Raw genomic sequence first — 22871 nt, forward strand, 5'->3', positions numbered from 1 at the left:
TTATTATGGAGAATTTCTCCAAAAGAAAACTAATATTTCTGACTGTTTTATATAATTAATACCATCTGAGAGATGAGGGTGTACATGGATTAGAAATGCTCTTACAAGATCTTCTAAGATGGATTTTTTTTTTTTTTTACAGAAATCCAAACAAGTTTTAGAAAATAAGCAAAAAAATCCATCCACTACTAAACCTGGTGGTTGTGACAAGCACCAGGGTACCAGTTTTACTGCTCTGAGGATATTATGAGTGTTCATTCACTACTCCATCATGTGTACTTGTACTATCTCGAAAACTTTAAAAATCACAGAAGCTGCTATTTCTAAATAAAAAAAGCAGCCTTACATCACTGGAAAGTGCCTTGTACTGGTATACACCTTACAGAGTACAGTGCTAGGATTATACTTCTTTTCTACCAAACAACCCAGGTCCAAATAAATCATGCTGTGCAGTCTCAACCTGACATTTACAAGAACACATACAACCTCAACATAAATACAACTGTAAGTCTGTAAACAACAATTAAGTAGTAAGTCATTATTAGTAATCAATGGTACAAGTAAGTATACAAAGAAAGTATACTTAAACTCAAACATAAACTTGATACAGTACACAAATAAATATTGGCCTGAGATGCTTTTGCCAAACGCTCTTGATCAAATACTACGAAGAGACTGGTCGTTTATAGGTTTCTACGACACAGCCAGGCACCGCCATATGCAGTTATGCCGCAACAAGCTATGAGGGCGCTACTGGTAGGTAAAAAATGCGCACACACCAGCGGTCGTCACAGCACGCCAACAGAAGGGGGAACAGACCATTTCACATTAAAGACAAGTACTATATAAGTTTGCCTGGAATCAAAATATGGAGAATGCTAGCATCTTAACACACTATCATAAAGATACTTTCATGATCACAGATGAAGACAATTTATTATTTATTATTTTCACATTAATGCATGAATTACTGTGGCATAAGTCCACTGAGTGTGGTATGGAAGGTATATGGCTTTAGGAGTGGCAGAGGACGTGTGGATCAAATATATGCAGTAAGAGACGGTGGAGGTGTGTGAGAAGGACTATAAGGTGTTTATGGCATTTATGGATCTGGAAAAAGCATACAACAATGTAGACAGACGAGGACTGTGGAAGGTTTTGTGCATGTATGGTATAGATGGTAAGCTGCTAGATGCCATCAAAAGTATTTACAATGGTAGTGAGGCATGTGTAAGGGTAAATGGGCATCTAAGTGACTGGTTCATGATCAATGTGGGCGTGCGACAAGATTGTGTGATGTCCCCATGGTTGTTCAATTTATATATATGGATGGGGTGATGAGAGAAATAAAAACACAAGCAACAGAGTGAAGGATGGCATTGGTAATGAATGGTGATGGATGGAATATCTCAAATTTGTTGTATGCTGATGATGCAGTGCTACTTGCAAATACTGGACAAGAGTTTGGTAGACTAGTGCAGAGTTTTGTTGATGTATGGGAGCATCACGCTTTCAGAGTAAATGTAGAAAAGAGTAAAGTGACGGTTATTGAGAGAGAACGTGACTCCCAATGAGATGTTACAGTGAATGGAGGGAGACTGGAACTGGTGAGAGAGTTCAAATACCTGGGTATGGTGACAGAAAAGAGATGAAAATGTGCAAATGAAGTGGAAAGCTGAGTGACACAAGGAAGGAAAGTAGCTGGTGCTATGAAGGCCTTGATAAAAAAAAAAACAGAGTCTTGAGTGTTGCAGCTGCATGAGGCTTACATGAAGGAGTGTTAGTACCAACTTTAACACATGGATGTGTGACTATGGTGTGGTATGAAAATGAAAAGTCAAGAGTAAGAGCAGCAGAGATGGGAATGCTGAGGAATGTATGTGGAATACAGAGAGTGGATAGGATACGCAATGATATAATTCGTGAAAGATGTGGAGTGAGGAAGTCTGTGGACACCAGAATCGAGGAGAGTGTACCAAGATGGTTTGGCCATTCTGAGAGAATCGATGACGACAGAATGGTGAAAAAGGTATATCTTAGCAAATCTGAAGGAGGAAAGAGGCAATGTTGGCCAAGAAGAAGGTGGAGGGATATGGTGGATGAGTGTGTGAGTGTGTGAGGAAGAAAGGAATGGAAGCTGGTGAGGCTAAAGGACTGACAAGACACCGAGCTGCCTGGATGAATTTTGTGCGGAGAAACACATGACCAGGGATTTGGCACCCCTTTTTTACATGACAATGTTCGAATTGACTCTATCAGACAGGCACATGTGAAGCCACAGAACATGGTGAATTTTTTTTGGCCTATCTGATGGAGCCCGGATTCCGTGGGCTTGAATGAGATGAGTGAATGAAAACGTGGCCCATTGAATTGGGCAAACTTAGGCTGTTTAGATGATGCTACTCCTCAACCTGCCACAGGGTGGGAAAGGAGGTTCAGATGATGACGATGATGATGCCATTACATGACCAAGGCCGATGCATGCATGCATGCATGCATGTTGGGGCCTATGCAAAACGAGAATTACTGAGTCTTGCAGTACAGTTTGGAAAAGAAGAAACTTCCCTACTCAATTGCATCAATGAATGGCTTTTACAAGGTAGAGATCATGGGCATAAATTGTACACAACTTTTGCTGTTCTTCCAAGCAAACTGTTATAAAGCTGTAGGTCTGAAGTTAATGTGAAATGGTGTACATTAGTATGGGAGTGAGGCTTGGCAGTTGGGGGTTACCATGGGAGAGGGGCACTGCTGAGCTGGCGGGAGGGAGGTGAGGGCAGCGGCTGCACCAGTTGTAACATCCGGCTCTCCAACTGCCTCAACCGCCTGCCCAACCATACGCCACAGCCGGTCATTACACCTCACACTACAAGGCTAATAGCACTTCCTACCAAGGCTTCCTAATGCTCCTGCTAGTCCCTTATCACTACAAATCTTAACTACACTAGATGAAAATTGTCAGTACAATTTCAGGATTGTATTTATTTTATTTTTTTAATGAAGTTTATTGTTGACATACTGTACATTACTGTACATGTGATCCAATATGAAGTATCTTCATCATTTCCTAATTGAATTGTCCCAGCTGAATTACAAACATAGCATCTCTGAAATATTACTACCATAAATGAAACTTGTGAGTATTTTTCTACAGATCGTATAAAATTTTTATGATGAAGCTTAATGCTGGTATACTGTCCTATACCCCTGATACAAGAAGAAGAATCTTCAGTCTTTCCTAAGTGAAATGCCCATGATGAACTGCATCTATAATATTTCTGATACATGCATTCATTAAGTACTGTAAATGCATTAGTTCATATATTATCTAACCTGCTTATAATGCTTCATGTTGCTAAAACTGTTACCATACAAAACAGGAATGGAAAATTAGTATATCTGTGCATATATGCTAGTATTTAACCTTGTTTATGCAACTGAAAACTAGCAATGCTACTGACATCACTGCAGTTAGTTGCAACAAACTGCATACACTGCACAGTGTCTGTATTTTATGTATCTTTCTCTTCCAGGGTTCCAGAGCTGTATACAAGATTATTAACATTATTATTTTATAAGAGTGTGGAAATTATTGTGGTACTGTAATATTTTTAAAAATTCACATTTATCCATTATCACAAGAAATTACAATAATAGTAAAAGTAACAAAAGGCACACACAATCTCTCAACTAGTCACTGGGGGAAAAAAAAATCTCAAAATAAAACTTCTATAATATTTTCTTTGGTGCTGGCTCTGGTGCTTGTCACAATATGAACACAATATAAAATCTAATAATAAAGTCAAACCAGTGAAACCATCATACTTTTAGATACTGTACTGTTTACCTAGTATCTTAACGGATATTTAATTTATGTAACTGTACACCAAAAACTACTTTAAATGAAAAGCTCTATGCTGCAGTACTTACGTGCGAGTTGTTTTACTGTTTTCCCGCATTGAGAATTTTCTTCTAGACCTTGGCCTTCCATTGCCTTCGAAACCCGTCCTTATAACTTCCTCTGGAATCAAAAAGACAATTTCATAAAGTCACCAGATGGAAAAAGTCTGTGCCTACAACCTGCAACAGCATTCACCACAACATAATACCTCCTCCCTTTCCCCTAAATTACTCCAAATACAGTAATCCCTTCAATATCAGATGTAACAGAGCCAAAGGCATGTCCGTGAATTGAGTCCGTCAGGATAGTGGGCCCCTGCCTCCTGGACTGGTACTTATGGACCCTAACCCAGCCTAAATTTGAAAACCACCTAAGTCCCTACTATACCTGCACAGCACCTATTTCCTATTCACACAAATATGGGACAGAAAGCATGAAATAAAAGAAAAGGAACCAGAGAATGAGGAGTGAGTATGGAAAATATTTAGCAGTGTACAGGGTACTGTTCTTACAACACGTCCGTGGCCATTCATTACGAAGGTTAACCAGCCTCCTCTAAGGCTCTGGCAGTGGTGAAAATGCTCTTGAAGCATGTACAGTAATCCAGTGTTGTGCTGCACTTAATCCTTTGCACTACGAATTATAATTGTTTAACACTGCGCATTCTGTTCTTAATTGCACCATACCAGTTTCAACTGCCAGTTCGCACTCTGTACTTAATCTCCGCACTCAGAATTCTAATTTCATAACACTGCACAACACAGTAAATTCCCATGTGGTCTAGTGGTGAGGCATTGCAGTTTATTCACTGTTTATTCACAGAAACAAGTACGTGCGGCATCCATTGCAATGAGCGTCTAGTCAGGATGGCAGTTAGGTGGTAACTGGGGAGGGGGAAGAAAGGGGTGTGCATAAGCACAGCTGTTCGGCGCTGCGTGCCAATTTCAAAGTACGTTTTTTTTTTTTTTTTTTTTTTTTTTTTAAGGCCCGGGCCCAAAATGTCTGGGTAATGGGAAGTCCAGATAATGGGTGTCCGGATAATAAAGGGATTAATGTACAGTAATCCCTCAATTACCCGACATAACAGAGCCAATGGTATGTCCGGATAAGGGCAAAATCCAGATACGGAGCAACACCCTCAACTGTACCCATGCCCTACCTATACCCAACCTATGTACAGCACTCCTCCTAATTTTGACAGTGTCCTCCAGTCTTTCAGCTGTATTCAGACATCAAAACACACATGGGAATATCCAATATAATGCTAGACAAGAAGAAAACAATGCTAAACAAAAATCCACAAATACTTTGCCTATATGTACAGTACCACTCCTAATTATGGCAGTCTTCTTCGGTCTTTCTGCTATACAGACATCAAAACACACATGGGAATACAGTATCCAATATAATGCTAGACTTTAAGAAAATGCGTAAACAACAAAAATCCACAAAATAATTATTGATGATGACAGACGTAAAAAGAATTTTAGCACTATCGGGAACCCTAAGTTTTCAATAAGTTTCTGGGACACAACGTGAGTGGAGAACCCAGGTATGGCTGGTTCCTTGGCAAAATGAAAAACATTTCCATGGCCAAATTTGCCCCTGGAAACTGGTTAAATTGATATAAATTGTATACCATCATTTTCACTGGTGTTTTACTGTAAGATAAACTAATAAAAACACACAAAGCTGATGAATAAAAGTATAGAAATGCCGTTGAGAATAAACTCGTTCGAGTAAAAATTGCTTCAAATAGCATCCGAACGTCCTAGCGCAAAATTTTGCCTGCATCATGCAAGAATGCATAAGTATAGATGCAAACTTTCACGAGCTTTCGCGTGGTGTTTTCATAATTTCGATACGATCAATAGTTTTCAAGTAAATTGCCAAACACTAAAAAATTCAATGGTGGCTAAGCAGGGATGGTGGGAGAGGCAGCGTGCTATAAAGGGGTAGGAGAGGGCTGGGGGACAGGGAGGGACACAAGCCTGGCAGTGCTGAGCGTGGAGGGGGATGGAAGAGGGACGGGGAAGTGAGAAATGAGGGCAGCCAGGGAAATGACCATTCGGTAGGGAGCCGGACAGCCATTTTGCTCAGTTTGTGGGTTGCAGGCCTATATTACTTGAGTGCTAGTGAAACTTTCCAGGTGATGGGGCGACCGGGAGACTTTGACCGTTTGGTAGGGAACCGGAAAACCAATTTCGCTCAGCTTGTGCATTCGGTCTGTTACCTGTGCGTGGCCAGAGAGGATGGCCAGCCACCCAACTGATTTTTAAAGTTTGTAGGCCGTCCAGCAGCCGATGTCGGAACTTTTATGTTCGGATCCAGACAAAAAAATCCAGATACGGATATAATACAGCCAAGGCCTAAGATCCAGACACGGAGCATGTTCAGATAATTGGGGAGTTACTAAGTGACGACAAATGTGGCAACAGCAGCCTAAAATCAACAGAATTTAAGATTCCTCACTCTTATAACAACAAATTCTAAATAAATAAAACAGGATCCTAATTATGATTTTAAAGCCCATTTACCTTCCTTGGAATGCACCATCATGTTATATCACCAAAGCTGAGAGGTAAAGCAAACACAGACACAAATTACACAAAGATGTGTGGTCTTGGTCATATAAGCATATATAAGCCTTTTTTCACTGTTGATGGCTACAAATGGTGATGCTGGATGCTATGCAGCTTCAGCAGCCTTGGTATGCCACCAACAATTTTTTTTTTTTTTTTTTTTTTAATAAACACTTGTCCAAATCAACTATGATTTTCAGTTACAGTCCTAATCAGCTGTAGAACACCCATGCAATATGCATGAATGGAACATAAATAATTTTCTATATGTGAGGGAGGAGGAGCAGAGAATTTCAAAGGCTTGAGTTATCAGTGAAGGGATGTGTGCGACCCATTTCACAGGTAGGCTTGGATGAGGCAGAGAAGGATAGATTTTGGAATGACTTTATACATGTAGTAGGTAATATGGGGGATATCAAGATAGTAGTCTTGGGAGGGGACTTAAACGGTCATGTAGGTCAAGCAGCTCAAGGATATGAAGGCACACATGCGGGATATGCATATGGTACAAGAAATGTGGAAGAGGAAAGGATACTCGAGTTTGGGGAGACAATGAACATGAGTGTGTGCAACACACATTTTAGGAAAACAGAGAGTAGGATGATTACATGCAAGTCTGGGAGAAATTGCAGGCAGACAGATTATTTCCTGGTCAGGAGGGCTGATAGGAGGTTAGTGAGGGATGTTAAAGTTAAAGGAAGTGAGGAGTGTAAGCAGCAGCACTAATTATTGATGTGACATGGTACTTAAAGAGGGAGTAAGGAAAAAGAGGATTTATGCACCTAGGAGGAAAATATGGAAGCTGGAAAACCATGCAGTAAGGGATACTTTCTGTAGCAAGATGAGGAGAGCAGAGGTTGAACAAGGAGACGTTGACAGAGATGTTAATAATAGTACAAAGCCCTCAAGAACAACCTCTTAAGAGATACTGATGAAGTATGCATTTGGACACGAGGCCCACCAAGACATAAAGTAACTTGGTGGTGGAATGAGTGTGTATAAGTTGCAGTTAAGGAGCAAAGAAGGCTTTTCCGGGTATGGAAGAAGGGTGGTAACAAAGAAGAATACTGTACTTGGCTGCCAAACGTAGGGCTAGAAGAGAGGTATACAGGGAAAAGTCGGAGTCACAGAGACTTTTACTTGATAACCTAAATCATGTGGAAAGGAAGAATATGATATTTAAGGTGGCAAATCAGATGAAGAGGGGGAAGCGGGATATTATAGGTGAAAAGTGTGTGAAGAATGATGAAGGAAGGGTAGTGGTGAACAGTGGGGATATTAAAAACACATGGAGAAAGCATTATAAGTGGTTGTTGAATGAGGAATTTGACTGGGACAGAGAAGGTTTGGAGCCAGCAGACCCAGTGTTTGGCCTCTGGCCTTTGATTGACGTTGCTACTGTGAGTGACGCAATAGGCAGGATGCAGATGGGGAAGGCAGCAGGTGTGTCTGGGTTGACAGCTATGTTGAAGGCCTCAGGAGATATAGGAATGAGGTTAGTCACTGTTCTGGTCCCAGATGATTGGGTGAAGAGTGTAACTGTAAATGTGTCCAAGGGGAAGGGTGATGCCCTGGAATCAGATGATGAAGGAAATGGAGATAGTTCTAGATGGCATAATTAGAGAAAGAGTGAATATTGATGAGATGCAGTTTGGGTTTATGATGCCATGTTCATTGTTCGATAGCTTCAGGAAAAATATATAGGAAAGAAAAGGGAACTGCACTTTGTTTTTGTTGATTTGGAGAAGGCATCTGACAAAGTCCCTACAAATGTGGTGAGGTGGGCAATGAGAAAGCTTGGGATCAAGGAGTGGCTGGTTAGGGTGGTTATGGCCATTTATGTGGGTGCTCGCACCCAGGTAAGAGTGAATGGAGATTTGAATGATGAGTTTTCTGTGAATATTGGTGTGCATCAGGGGTCAGTTTTGAGTCCCTTGTTGTTTATCATGGTACGTGAAGCCCTCTCACATGACTTCAGAAATGGACTCCCGTGGGCGATGTCGTATGCTGATGATTTGGTGCTGACTGCAGAGAATGAAAGGGAGGTGGAGGAAAGATTTAGGAAGTGGAGAGATGATATGGGGTACAAGGACTTACGAGTAAATGCAGATAAAATACAAGTGATGATATCTGGAGTTGGTGGTCGTACTGTCAAAGAAGAGGGAAAGTGGCCATGTACAATTTGCCACAAGGGCATGGGAAGTAATTCCATCTTGTGCAGTGTTTGTGATCAGTTGATGCAAAAAATATGTAATGGTATTGCAGGTAGACTGCAAAATAATGCTGATTTAATGTGTGCAGTGTGTTGGGGAGAGCACGTGGAGATTGTCAGGCATGAAAGGACTGAACTTCCTGGTGAGTCTCTTCAGTGTGTGGAAGAGTTTTGTTATCTGGAAGACATGTTGTGCTAGAGGTGGGGCTGAAGCTAGCTCTGTGGCAAGGGTAAGGAGTGGTTGGAAGAAGTTCAGGGAGCTGTTGCCTCTCCTGACGCTGAGAGGGCTCTCCCTACGTGCTATGAGATCTTTTTATGTAGCATGTGTTAGGAATGTAATACTGTATGGTAGTAAGACTGAGGCAGTAAAGGACGAGGGTATTTGCTGGATAAAACATACAGAAATGACAATGATTAGGTGGATGTACAGTGCATCCCTGAGCGCAAGGCCTGGGGAGGCTAGGTTTACGATGGAAGAGTTGAGAGGTAAGATGAGAATAAAGTGTATTGATGCTGTGATAAGGAGAGGTAGACTGAGGTGGTTTGGGCATGTGGAGAGGGTGGGGGATGACAATTGGGTGCAGAAAGTGAGAAGTGTTAATATTACGGGTGGGATTGGGAGGAGCAGGGCAAAGAAGACCTAGGACGAGGTCATTAAATGTGACCTCGGGTTACAGGACTGAACAGGGTGGCTGCCAGAGATCGAGCAGCATGGAGAGTCACAATTAGATGACCAAGCCTGATGCATGCAAGCATGTTGGAGCCTTCAAAAATGAAACAATTATGACAACGATGATGACGATGATGCAACCCTAGCCCTGTCCTGTTGTAACCCAATGGACTGCAGGAAATTGGCAACTTCAACCAGTTGTTCCCAGAGGTGCAACTTCAACCAGCTGTTCCCAGAGGTCTCTTCTTGAGATTATGCTGAAGAACTGCCAGTATTGTGGATATATGATACACGTGGTAAGTGTGGTGTGGTACGGGGGGCTACAATTCAGTCTGGGTAAAGTGGACTGTTTGTGGTCACATTTTGTGCTCATAGTGTAACAGGGAAGGGAGGTAACCACAGTCCTGCTACATGTATTCATGTCTCTCTGGATAGAAAAATTTCTGAGAGGTGAAAGTTTGGTGTCTGTTCTTGAAGGATGCTCTTTGGCTGGATGTACGTATGTGTTTGTGATTTGTAGCGTTAGGTGGTGGACCCGGGAAATATTGCTGAGATATATACTTTGTGATGCACTGCACAGTTTTTTGTTTCTTGTTTCGCTGTGGATGGGAATGATGCTATATAAAGTTACAAGGGTGAGATAAGTCTTGAGGTGAAGCAATTAACTGTGTGCCCCCTCACATTCATACAGTATGACGCATAATGATATACATTATGGTAGGTTATCACTATCGTATTAGTGAGGTGACATACTATACAGCAAGATATATTTATGTACTGACCTTTGTGCAAATTCCTGAGATATGCAACATGTGGAAGGTCACTGATCATGACCATGTTGAGGACGCCAGAGCGCATAAGAGGTTTGGTGCGCTTAAGGTTGATGGTCTGAACCCAATCCCCAGTCAGCACCTCAAAAACATCTATGTGAATGTCACTGTACACAAGAAGCAGCCCATCACACACACCTGCAAAAACAATTAATTAGTTCAAGGATTACCAAAACATAAAAACTGAAACATTTGGTAGAAAGGGTAGATAACAGGTAATGATATAACTGAACACAAAACCATGAATATCAATACCGTAAGAGCCACCATTCGTGAGAGCAATATATATACATACATACATACATCATCTAATCCTATGTTGCCCTATGAGAAGCAGAGAAGCCATGGGATAAGCAAGTTGGTCCTGGCATTTAAGATGAGAGTGACCAGCCTCACCTACCCCTGAGTGGCATTACATGAGCAATAAACCCCAACCACCCCTTGGATAGAAACCTGCACCAGCTCAATCTGATTGGAGCACCTTAATTACCCACTAAACCACCAGGTGCCATAATTTGGTTACATGGTTACCACCCAGTATAGTACAGTAAATGGTTTCCTGGTATACAGGAAACCATTTGGCTTGTCACTCGAGTGGAGTCAACCACAGAAAGAAGGATGAGGAAAAAGTGAGGGAAAGAAAGACAGAAGAGGAAGGAAGGAAAGAAGAAAGAGAAGAAAGGGCAGCCACTCAAAAGCAGTACTACATCGAGTGAGTGGATGGTGAGCTCCCCACCAACCTGCACTATACAAATACACCTCCCAATCCGTACTTTTAGGAAATAAGGTTATGATCCTATTGATCTCTTGTAAGAGTAAAACTAATTTCCTTACACAATAAAGTAAAAGAAAACAACAATAAAGCTCGGAAGAATTTGTAAACATGTATAACATACACTGTCCTCTCTCTCATATTCTATATTTTGCAGGATGAATTACAGACAAGGGACACTAATGTTTCTTTGTTCATCCTCAACCAAAACTGATATTACCTATGATAATTTTCCTCTCATAACAAAGACCTGCTTTTGCAAAAGGAATAAACAAAAGACATGGGAAGCCTCTGCAATCACCACACTTGTCCTTCAGGCACAAACAATTCAACAGTAATGACTAGGAACTGATGGTATGTGTGTTTGTAAATCTAGCGCATGGGGTTCTGTTCATGTCAACTTAGAAGGCTTTGTGGCACCTCTTCCTTTATTCATTTTGTATATTATTATCATCACCAATCTCTCGGATATTATTCCTTTCTTCTTTTTTTTTATAATCATCATCATCATTATCTGGACTTCCTTTCCCATCATAGGGCAGGGTGAAGAGTAGCAACATCCAGACAGCCAAAGTTTGCCCAATTCAATGGGCAACACTTACATTCACTCATCACTCAGGCCCTCGAAATCCTGGATCCATCTGATGGGGGGGGGGGATGTTCTGTAGCTTCACAGATACCTATCTGATAAAGCCAATCCTAATGCTGTCAGGTTAAAAAGGGGTGCATAAAAGAATACAGGAATATATTCACAGACACAGAAATATACTGTTATGAGGGAGCCTCCTTAACCCTTAACCGCCGGTTGATGTGTATAGCAGTCACGATTTTGGAAACAGAGGAGCAATGCTGGTTGACGTGTATAGCCGCAGGCATCTTCCCTACTATCCTTTGAACTTTAATGTATCCTTACTCATCAACGGGACCACCTAGAGATGTGGGGATACTTTCATTTGAAAGAGGAAGAGTTGGTGATTCTTATGTATCTTTAATTTTTTCTCTAGCTGTTATAGTTTGGCAGACAATTGGGTTTAAAGTAAGAGTATTTTTTCCATCACGGATATCCCCCGTAGGGAGGAGCGTGCAACATCGGAAAACCCCAGGCGTGTAGGGGTTAACTAACAAAACAAGAATATGAGTCCTTGTGTGTATACTGACCAACAGCTGTGGGTATAGCAGGGTACATGAGCTCCTTTTCACGGCTTTTACGGCCTGAAGCATCCACGTACACTGCCAACAGGTTGAAGACTAGTAGGTATTCACCTCGGGTCACCTCAATGCAACTTAATGCTTCACACTGCGTCATTGAGAGGAAGCCCAGTGATTGACTGTCGGGGTGTATTAATGCTGGGGGGGGAGGAAGTACAATTAAGAGAACCTCTTTGATGCACAGTATTTCTCTCAAGTGAATAAAATCATCTTTGTGTTAGTCTAAATTAAAATCCTATGTGTACCAAGAGCAGAGAAAGGGTTACAGTACAAGAGAAAAATGTATTTCCTCTATCCTAAATATTGGTCATGACATTTTTGTGACTCCTAGCTGTGCCAAGAGCAGAGAAAGGGCTACTTGAGAAAAATATATTTCCACTTGTGACTACATTTCATTAATCTGATGTCAAGTGAAGAGCCTGTGTACTCACACAGAGGATGCTGATCCCCAAGGATGGAATAGATGGTGAAGGCAGACTGGAAGCCCACTGCCAGCCGCCCATCACCCAAAATATCTAAGCTCTGTGGCATCTGGGGTAGCAGGATGGACCGGAACAGCTTGTGCCGCCCCTTTGCTCGGTTGATCTCATATATGATGATCTGTACCAGTGAAAAACAGTTTTAAAGTAACATGAAATTTATTCAGACATAACTGTTCTTGATGTTTTTGCTTCACCTGAATAGCTGATAATCTGACATTACCATTTCCAACCACTTAATCATCCTTGTCGCCATCCAAACATCTTTTCCCACCTAGGGACAGGGTGAGGTAAGGTCAGGAGGGCATGAAAAAAAACTGTCAAAATCAGAACTAACCAAGGTCTGCCCAATTAAATGAAATACACTCTCGTTCACTCACCATTCATATCACCAGAATCCTGGCTCCACACACGTGCTTCATAAATTACCTATCAGACAAAGTCAGTCTGACAACTCCCAACTTAAAAAGGGATCACTAAGTTGAATGGTCCTTTGGTAGGGGGGGGGGGAGATATATAAATAAAATGAACGAGTTCCTATTACTGTTCTTTTAGCCTCATAATTTCAGTGACATCTACTGGTTTATTCTTGCTACCCTCCCTGTAAAACAAATAACTCAAAGTCAAATGGCCACCTTTTATGGGATTATGGCATCTGGCAATAGATAGATAGATAGATAGACCTATGATGACTGCATTCAGCTTAGGGAAATTCTTTACTGTGACAGGGTAAATGAAGGTTTTAACTAACCTCTCCACTCCAAAAAGCCTCTAATCTTTGTAAAACTGTGTGATTGTGGCATGAGTTAAGAATGACATCAACCAATATATGGTGGCAAATCCAAAGTCTGACTCACCTGTCTTTTAACGGCAACACAGAGGCAATAGGTGTTGGTCATGTTGTTGGGGTTGCGAAACTTGCCCATTGTGAAGGCAATTGCTCCCTTCGTCTCTGACACCTACAGAAATCAGTTTACTTGTGAGGAAACAAAGTACTGTACAATGTGTTCAAATAACTAACAAAGAAAAGTAGGAATTCAGGGTATGGTATTATATGGCATAGACAATATCTGAAGCATAAGCCTTTTCTCTGAGTTTATATCTATGCACTGGCCAAAACAGCAGTCTGTGCAGAAAATAAGTCTTATTTTTACAGGGTCCCAGCTTTTCCCATCATCAGCCAACAAAGCTTAGATGGATTGTTAAACCACTGAAGTTATCTGTAAACAACACCTAATTCTCATCTATTCAGGAGCATCAATTATAAAGCTGTAGTATATATATATATTTTTAAGCATAACACTGTAAAAGCTGTCCTCAGAAAGTTGGGGATGTGTTCCAATATTTCACAGCTTCTTCCATACCATAAGATGGGGCTATTCGACTCACTTTTGGCTATTTTTTGTTGTACTGTACTATGGTTTGTAATGCAACATTTAGGGCACTTAAAAAGCTTTACTGTAGGGGTAATGAAACACAAAAAATCCAACTTCATAAGTGAAAAGAATTTTAACAGAAAAAAACACAGAAAAGACATATTTGAAAAAATAATATTTATCAACGCCTAATGTGGAGCAATTGGACTCTGTGGGATTTCCTTCAGTGACACATTCGAAGTTGTCATTCGAGTCTCTCCGACTTTCAATGCCTTCTAACCCAGTATTGTCCTTTGGTTGTGTGCCTTCAGGTGACCCACCTCTCTGCTCTCTCTGCTTCAATCTTAATTGAACCAGCCACAAGAAGTTCAGTTATATATGTCAACTGGTCCTCCTTTAATCCATGACTGCTGCAAGCGTTCAGCCTTGTAAACAACATAATTATGGACTAAGGTGCTTTCCACTGGCAGTGATGGAAAACATGATGGATGTTGAACTCTTCACTGTATTCATAATATGCTCTGTGTGTTTTATACCATGCCAGAATATCTGGAGCTTTCCCTTAGGATCATCTGTGATGTTGGTTTCATCATTGTTAAAGATCTTTGCTGGAAGTACCCCTCTAAGGCTGTCTTCTAGCTTTTTAAAGTAGGCCACTATAACCTCTTCAGAAACAGCAGCCTGCTTCTTTGAAATATTTCAGCATATCCTGGAGGACAGCAGGACTTTATGTCCCTTAAGGAAGCCATGAGCCCAGTCTGTACCAGAGAGATTATCTTTGAAATCCACAATGTAGTGTCTACAACTGTCCAGATAGTACTTGATGAGGTTGCAGCACATAAATTGCCCCAAAGTGCCAGGTCAAATTGCCCCAGGGGGCCAAGTCAAATTACCCCATAAGTCTAAATTCATAATTATCACAGTTCACTTAACTTCAGCAAGCTATCCCTAAATTTCACTTAAAATGTAAATTGCTGGAAATTAGTGGAAAGTTTTAAGAATATATGAAGTAAATGGAAAGTTGCTGAATGCCGTGAAGAGTATGTATGCAGGCTGCAGTGTGTGTGGACATTGAACTGAGTGAATTTTTCTATTTGAAAGTTCGATTGAAATAGGGATGTGTCATGTCTCCATGGTTGTCAATCAGTATATGGATGGGGTTATAAAAAGAGATACAAAGTAGGGCAATGGATGTTGGAGCGACACTAATGAGAGAGGGCAGTGTGTGGGAACTCCCTGTACTGTTGTTTGCAAGTGATACTGTGTTGTTCAGTGAAGATGAAGGGGAGCTACAAGGTTTGATGAATGAGTTTGGGAGTGTAAGAAATGGATTCTAAAGGTGAATGTAGGGAAGAGTAAAGTTATGGTCTTGGAGAGAAATGAAGTCACTGAATGTACAGTGAGGTTGGATGAGGAGGAAATGGAAAATGTGAGTGCATTTAAGTACAGTACTGTACTTGGGTAGTGTGATGAGTAAGGATGGAAGTTTAGAGGGTGAATTGCTTGAAAGGGCACAACAAGGAAGAAAGGTTCCTGGTTCTTTGAAAGCAGTGATAAGAAACACAGAAGTGGGCATGGAAGGTAATGTTACTGCATGAAAGTACAGTATTGTGATACCAACTCTAACATCTGGAAGTGAAGCTTGGATCTTGTTGGAGGGACTCAATTCAGGAGTGAGAACAGTGGAAATGAGTTATTTGAGAGGAGCACATGGAGTCAAATGGAGAGACAGACAGACAAACAAGGAAGTGAAGGAGCGTTGCGGTGTGGATGAGGATGTGATACGAAGTGTTAGGAGAAACACAGTGCGGTGGTTTGGCCATTTGGAGAGGATGGAGAGTGAAAGACTGATGAGGGGAGTGTATGTGGTAAGGTGGAGGGGGGTAGAGGGAGGGGGAGGCCAAGGATGAGATGGAGGGATGGAGTCAAGAGGTATATGAGAGAGAGGGGTGTGTGAGCTGGGGGCAGGGCAGTGAAATAGCGAGGGACAGGGCAACATGGAGGCGATTTGTTTGTGGTCACCCCTTATGGGATTAAGGCATCTGGCAATTGACAGACAGATAAATAGATAGATAGAATATAGTAAAATCTGAAAAAGTCAAATATACACTTGTTTACAATATCTGGACCACATGAGTCTCATTACCCCTTACTGAATCTAACTGCCCCAAGTGAGTCAAACAGCCCCACCTTACGGTACATCTGGCACTGTACACTGGGTGAAAATTGTTAATCAGTTTTACAAGCAGCAATGGAACTTTATCAAACAACTTGCTTGTAAATGACTGTAGACCCCAGGTGTAAATGGAAAACCAAATAAAGCAACATAACAAGGACTTACTGCATTGGATGTGTTTCTACAAGCAATGAATTAATCTGAGGGACATTCACAAACTTCCTTAACTGAACCTGGGTACAGTATAAGAATGTACATTTCCATTTTTATTTTCACTCATAAGCTACCTAACACTTTATAAACATGTCAAAGTGAATGCTCAAGCAAAAAAATACAACCAACAGTACAATCATCATCATCATCATCATCATCATCCAAACCCCCTTTCCCACCCCTAGGGCAGGGTAAGGAGCAGCAATGCCCAGATAGCCCAAGTCTGCCCAATTCAATGGGCCACGATTCCATTCACTCATCATTCAAGCCCCCGGCATCCCGGCTCTATCAGATGCGCCAACAAAATTTTCACTGCATTCTGTAGCTTCACATAAACGTATCCAATAGAAGCAATCTGAATGCTGTCACGTTAAAAAGGGGTGCCAAAATCCCTGATCATGCACTTCTTCTCACAACATTCATCCAGCAAGCTCGATCTCTTGTCAGTCCTCTAGCCTCACCGACTTCCATACCTCTCCTCCTCACACACTCATCCACCATATCCCTCCACCTTCTTTTTGGCCTACCTCACCACTTCCCTCCTTCAAATCAGCTCAGATATACCTTTTTCACCACTCTATTGTTATCCATTCTCTCCACATGACCATACCATCTCGGTACACTCTCTTCGATTCTGGTGTCCACAGACTTCCTCACTCCACATCCTTCACGAATCACATTATTTCGTATCCTACCCACTCTCTGTACTCCACACACTTTCCTCAGCAATCCCATCTCCAATGCTCTCACAAATGACTTTTCATTCTCATGCCACACCATAGTCTCACACCCACATGTAAAGGCTGGCACTAACACTCTTTCATGTAAGCCTCGTGCAACTGCAACAGTATCATTTCAGACAATAATGAACAGTTACAGAGATTTGCTTACTGTCTCAAATGGTTTATGCCTTGGATTTACTGACAAACATTTTACTTTATTCATGCTACTACCAAATAATTTTATTAAGCTTAAGAACGGTCCTTCAAACTGAAAGGGTTTATTAAAGTTGTACTTAGCCCCTCAAGTTGAAAAGTCTTTCATAAGCTGAATAAGATCATCAGGAGATAGTACGAATAAAAAAAAAAAAAAAAAAAAAATCCCAAGGCTGAATACATTAAGATCCATTATAAATACAGCCCCTGGGCTTCACCTCTAAACAGTGAATCATCTTAGGGCTGCATTTATATAGGATCCGAACCAATTTTAACAAAAATCAAGTCACTGTAGCAGTTAACTACTGGAATATCTGAAGTACTGTAACTCTATTTGGCTGCACCATTTCACATCAACATTAACACTAGCATGGTTGTTGTCTGTGTGAAGATAAAGAGTACAAACAAGCAATCGAAAAGAAATTAAGCAAAAAGGTATTCACGAGTATGACTCTTACCTTGATCCACTCAACCTCATCGCCACCAAGTGCTCTGACGGGTATGAGTTTGACCTGCCGCTGCCGCCCAGCAATCACCATGATTAGCTGTTCTTCTGCTATGTACTCCAGACTCACTATCTTTTTTCCATCACCTATTCTTGCAATTTCTAGGGATAGGAGGAGTTAAGTTAGGGCTAACTGGTCATGGCATTACCCATTTTTCATAATGCATTCTTGTAATTTTGGGGGATAAAAGCAGTAAAGTAGGGCTAGTACATCACAATATTATGAAGGAAACAAACAAAGCTTAGTTCACCGTTATGTATTCTAATGAAGTCTAAGTTAATGTAATCATCACCATCATCAGCCGGACCTCCTTTCCCACCCTAGGGCAACGTGAGGAGTAGCAACATCAAGACAGCCCAGTTTGCCCAATCCAATAGGCCATGCTTCTATTCACTCATCATTCAAGCCCCCGGAATCTTGGCTCTATCTGATATGCCAAAAAAACTTTCACCACATTCTGTAGCTTCACATAAACGTATCCAATAAAGTAAATGTAATACTGTACATGTAAAAAAATCTATAACCTTAACAGGTACACTGTTCCAATCTTTGGCAAAATCCACATAATTCTTTATTCCAGTGATTTCATACACTGATCTGTGCCACTTCCACACAATTGTCTTCACCTAAGAAATGGCCTCTTATACTGGAGGACTTGATGATGGCTATCCCTAACCTCTTTTCAAAAAGTTTCTGCCAAGGTGAGTAACAGTCCGATGACAGTGAGAATAAAATGTGAAAGGTGTCTTTACACTAGGTAATTACACCTGTGCTCTTAGGATGGCATTTCTAAATGTCCTCATGCTTACTCACCTTAAACAAAATGGTACTTAATCAGCTGCAATCAATATTCTTTTATACATCTAGGGTTCTGGACTAATAAAGTAGTATTATGATGTTTTCAACATGCTTCACGGTTACTGGTTAGTCCGACCATATGCTGTCAGGCTTAGACACTGCAGCTTCAACACTAAAAGAACAAGTGACTGCAACTGTAAACTTAATCCTTGTTGAATGAATATACCCTGCTGCTGATTTGTCTTTCACTTACCATAATTTTCTAAGTCTATGCAGAAAAGCCCCTCTTCAGCACCCACTAGGAGTCTGTCGAGGTCAATGACTGCACCACACACTGCATTTTTTATCAGCGTCACACTCCCGTCAACCACTTCATGGGCCCTCAGCACCTTGAAGCAAATGACAGGGATTGTAAGGCAGCTGAGAGTAATCCGTTTGTATTTTTTTTTACAAACCTTTAAGTTCTATACAGTATATATTTTTATTTCCTGTTTTATTATTTTCATACATTTTTAGTGCCTAGAAAATATTTACAGTACAATACTGTACTGCATGTTGAATATGCGGTGCAAAAATGATGAAATTCAGGGCGAATACAGTCATGTTGGTACATACATACATCATCTAATCCTGTGTTGCCCCATGAGGAGTGTAGGAGCCCGGGGCTAGGCAAGTTGTTCCTGACATTTAAGATGAGAGTGACCAGCCTCACACATCTCTGAGTGGCATTATGTGAGCAATAAACCCCAACCACCCCTTGGATATAAACCTACACAGGTTCAATCCGGTTGGAGTGCCTTAATTACCCACTAAACCACCAGGTGTCAAGTTTGGTTATGTGGTTTCCATCCATAGTAGTAAATGGTTTCCTGTGTACAGGAAACCATTTGGCTTGTCACTCAGTGTAGAGTCATCCATAGACAGAAGGAAGAGGAAAGAATGAAGGAGAGAAAGACAGAAGAGGAAGGAAAGAAGGAAGGAAGGGAGGAAAGGACAGTCACCCTAAAACAGCACTACATCGAGTGAGTGGATGGTAAGTGTCCCCACCTACCACTTTCATGCTGATACTTGTTAAAAATACTAATAATCCACCTCCGTACCTTAGCACCTTTAAATCAATGACAGGGCATCTAATGTAGCTGATATTAGTTTAGGATTATTAATTCACAACATAATTCTCTTTCCTTTTATTATTCCAACTCCAGACTTCAACACCTTAAAGACAATGACAGGGAATATAAGCAGCTGACCGTACTTCAATTATTCACACTACAATTCCCCCTCCTTTTATTTCTGCTCCAGATGTATCTTAAGTGCACTAACACCCACCTCATACTCTATTATCACCTATTTCAACTATGAAATTTTATTGGTTTCATACCGGTACTTCATCTACCTTTTCTTGATCTGCCACTCCCATGATCTAGTAATTCCCACACTCATCATTTTCAAAACTCATCAATCACCAAAGATGATGAACCCAAAAGAACCACCTGATTTCTGGTCAGTGGTCAGCAAAACTGAGGTGCTGTTGAGCAATGAAAAATGGATTTCTTTAATGGCTAATTCAAAACATACCTGTCTGTTGGGTAGTTTGTTGCGTTTGAGGATGCGGTGAAGTTCATTGAGCGCCACCACCCACTTGGTCTTCTCATTCTCAGTGTCCGCCAGCATAAGTGTGTGATGCCGCACCCCCACCATGGATGATGTTGTCACCTAAGTCCAATTGCAAGAATGTGACACCATGAGCACTATAATTTTAAAAATCTATCATTAAGAACATGTTACAAATTTAGTGCTGATAACCTATAATACAGTACTGCATTATTCTTTAATAATGTACTTTGGTTATCAGCATACAAAGTTTGTGAGGTCTTTTACATCAATGGAAGAACTGCCAAAGTATGGCACTAAGATGGCTTCAAACATAGGATTATAGTCTTATACCTAACCAGTCTGATATTCAAGCAAACAACACTCACCCTAAAGATACATGGGATGTCCTTCTTGTTGGCATGTATTACATCAAGATCCCGCACAGTGGACACCTCAAACTGGTCGTCCCGCATGTCCAGCACTGTACTCACCCACACACTTGGCAGTGCATTTCTGATGGGGTTGAAGTTACCTTAGTTTCCAGTATTTTTCTTAGGCTATACACAATGAAGATAATAACTGTCCTGACATTAATGGTGAGTGGGTTACTCACCTGAGACGCATTATGCAAGTGATAATCCCTAACCACCCCCCAAATGTAAACCAACTTTGAAAATTCACATGAAGTAAACAGAACCCTCACCTTTCAGGAGATATATCATAAAGGAAGAGCTTGAAGTCACACACCACCACAAACTGTCGGGACCAGCCCTTTTTCACCCCACCTGGCTTAGGCACCTTCACAAACCCTTCGTACGCTGTGCCAATACCACGTGTTGGATCAATACCCAATGGTCTCTTGGCTGCAAAGGAGTAATTGATAAATCTGTGTTATGGAATGTGGCCAAAAGACAAATGAAAAATTTATTACATGTCTATTGGATATTTTCAGAGTTATACCTGTATGGAATCCAGCAATAAAAAAGCATTTCAAAGAATAAGATGAATTAAAATAAGCTACTACAAGTTTCTGCAGATGCTAAGAAGCTAGAAAACATACGTATCAAAACAAAATTCTTTGGTTTAGTATACAAAGTTCAATAACAGAAGTTATTAAAATGAATTTTTTAATTTACAGCTAAATTCCAAAAGAAAAACACAGCACCTTATACAGTACAATAATCGACACTACCCATAAATATATGTATTTTGAAATGACAGAAAACCACTCACTCTGGTCTGGGGGGACAGGGCACACCATGGGCACTTTATCCTTGCATGTGGTATGGCAGGCAAACCCACAAACTTCACACACAACACCTTGTCGTGTTAATCCCACCATGAGCGAGGTACAATGTGAACACTTAATCGGGTTACTGAATGAGCGGACGATGAATTGATGAGCCTTCTGCTGTTGTTTCATGTGAGGGGAGGGGCCACCACCACTACTACTGCTGCCCCCAGACATGCCCAGGGATGCATGCTGGTGGTGAGCCATGGTTGGCAACACACCAGGGGGAACACTGGTCACTTGCTGGGGTAGAGGAGGCAGAGGACGAGACTCCATGTTTGGAGATCCTAGCTGTTCCTGCTGGAGATAAGAAAATGTAAGGAACCTAATTAGCTAAGCAGCAAAACAATTACACACAACAGAACTGTAAGGAAGCTCATTAGCTGATCTGCACTATTAAAATCATATATATATATATATATATATATATACAGCTATGGCAAATTGACTTAGGACCTCCCCCACAAGGTATTAAAAAACACAGAAATCATAGTATATCATACCGTTTGTTCATGAAATGCCATTCATTAATATGAAATCATGTTTCCCTTGTTTTTCAGGACCAGTTGGATGAGTTTGGGCATGGAATCACTTAGATCTCTAAAGTAATCTAAGGACATTACTTTGCACCAAACGACCAGTTGGATGAGTTTGGGCATGGAATCACTTAGAACTCTAAAGTAATCTAAGGACATTACTTTGCACCAAACATATGTCAGTTCAGTCTTGAGGTTGTCCAGATTGGGTGTCTTCTTCTCTGCCATGATTTTCTTCATCTTTGCCCAGCACTTTTCTATCGGATTTAGATCTGGATTGTTGCCATGTTGGCTGAGGACCTCAGTCCAATTATCCTGAAGCCATTTGGCACCTTTCTTTACTTGTGACATGGAGCTGAATCGTGCATGAAAAAGTCGCACCCATGAACAGCAAAAAAGTTTAACAAATGATCTTTCAGAACTTGAATGTACTGGCCACCATTCATCATCAAGTTCTTAGGAAGAAAGTAGAGGCCTCCCCTTCCCATTTCACTTGAGAAATACCCCCATACCATTACTGATTGTGGGTGGTTAACTGTCGGCACCACGTAGGCAGGGTCATATCGACTACGGGAGGCAGGGCGATGAACCTTGGCAGCATGCATCTGGAACACTTGAAATGTGCTTTCATCAGAAAACAAGTTTTCTCCACTCATCCGATGTCTAGTGTGCATACTTCTTGGCAAACTGAATGCACTGCTTCTGCATGTGGTCAGTGAGAAGCGGTTTCTTGGCTGCGGTGCGGCTTGGCAAACCCAGCTCCTGCAAGCGGTGTTGGATAGTTTGAAT

At 41.1% G+C, this 22871-nt stretch overlaps 1 protein-coding gene across 1 annotated transcript in view; it reads right to left on the reverse strand.

Moving 5' to 3' along the window:
- Positions 1-22871, reverse strand: part of gek (serine/threonine-protein kinase gek) — a 248807-nt gene that overhangs the window by 21253 nt on the left and 204683 nt on the right. Inside the window, exons 23-33 of the mRNA XM_080285567.1 lie at positions 21489-21846; positions 20959-21118; positions 20642-20768; positions 20238-20375; positions 18913-19048; positions 17814-17962; positions 13513-13614; positions 12608-12776; positions 12126-12314; positions 10148-10333; positions 3931-4021 (exon numbers count right to left, since the gene is read on the reverse strand). Of these exons, the coding sequence (XP_080141693.1) occupies positions 3931-4021; positions 10148-10333; positions 12126-12314; positions 12608-12776; positions 13513-13614; positions 17814-17962; positions 18913-19048; positions 20238-20375; positions 20642-20768; positions 20959-21118; positions 21489-21846 (1805 nt within the window). The remainder of the gene's footprint in view (positions 1-3930; positions 4022-10147; positions 10334-12125; positions 12315-12607; positions 12777-13512; positions 13615-17813; positions 17963-18912; positions 19049-20237; positions 20376-20641; positions 20769-20958; positions 21119-21488; positions 21847-22871) is intronic.

This window comes from Coenobita brevimanus, chromosome 107, assembly GCF_032717465.1.
Source record: "Coenobita brevimanus isolate Jiangsu-jjx chromosome 107, ASM3271746v2, whole genome shotgun sequence".
NCBI lineage: Eukaryota > Metazoa > Arthropoda > Malacostraca > Decapoda > Coenobitidae > Coenobita > Coenobita brevimanus.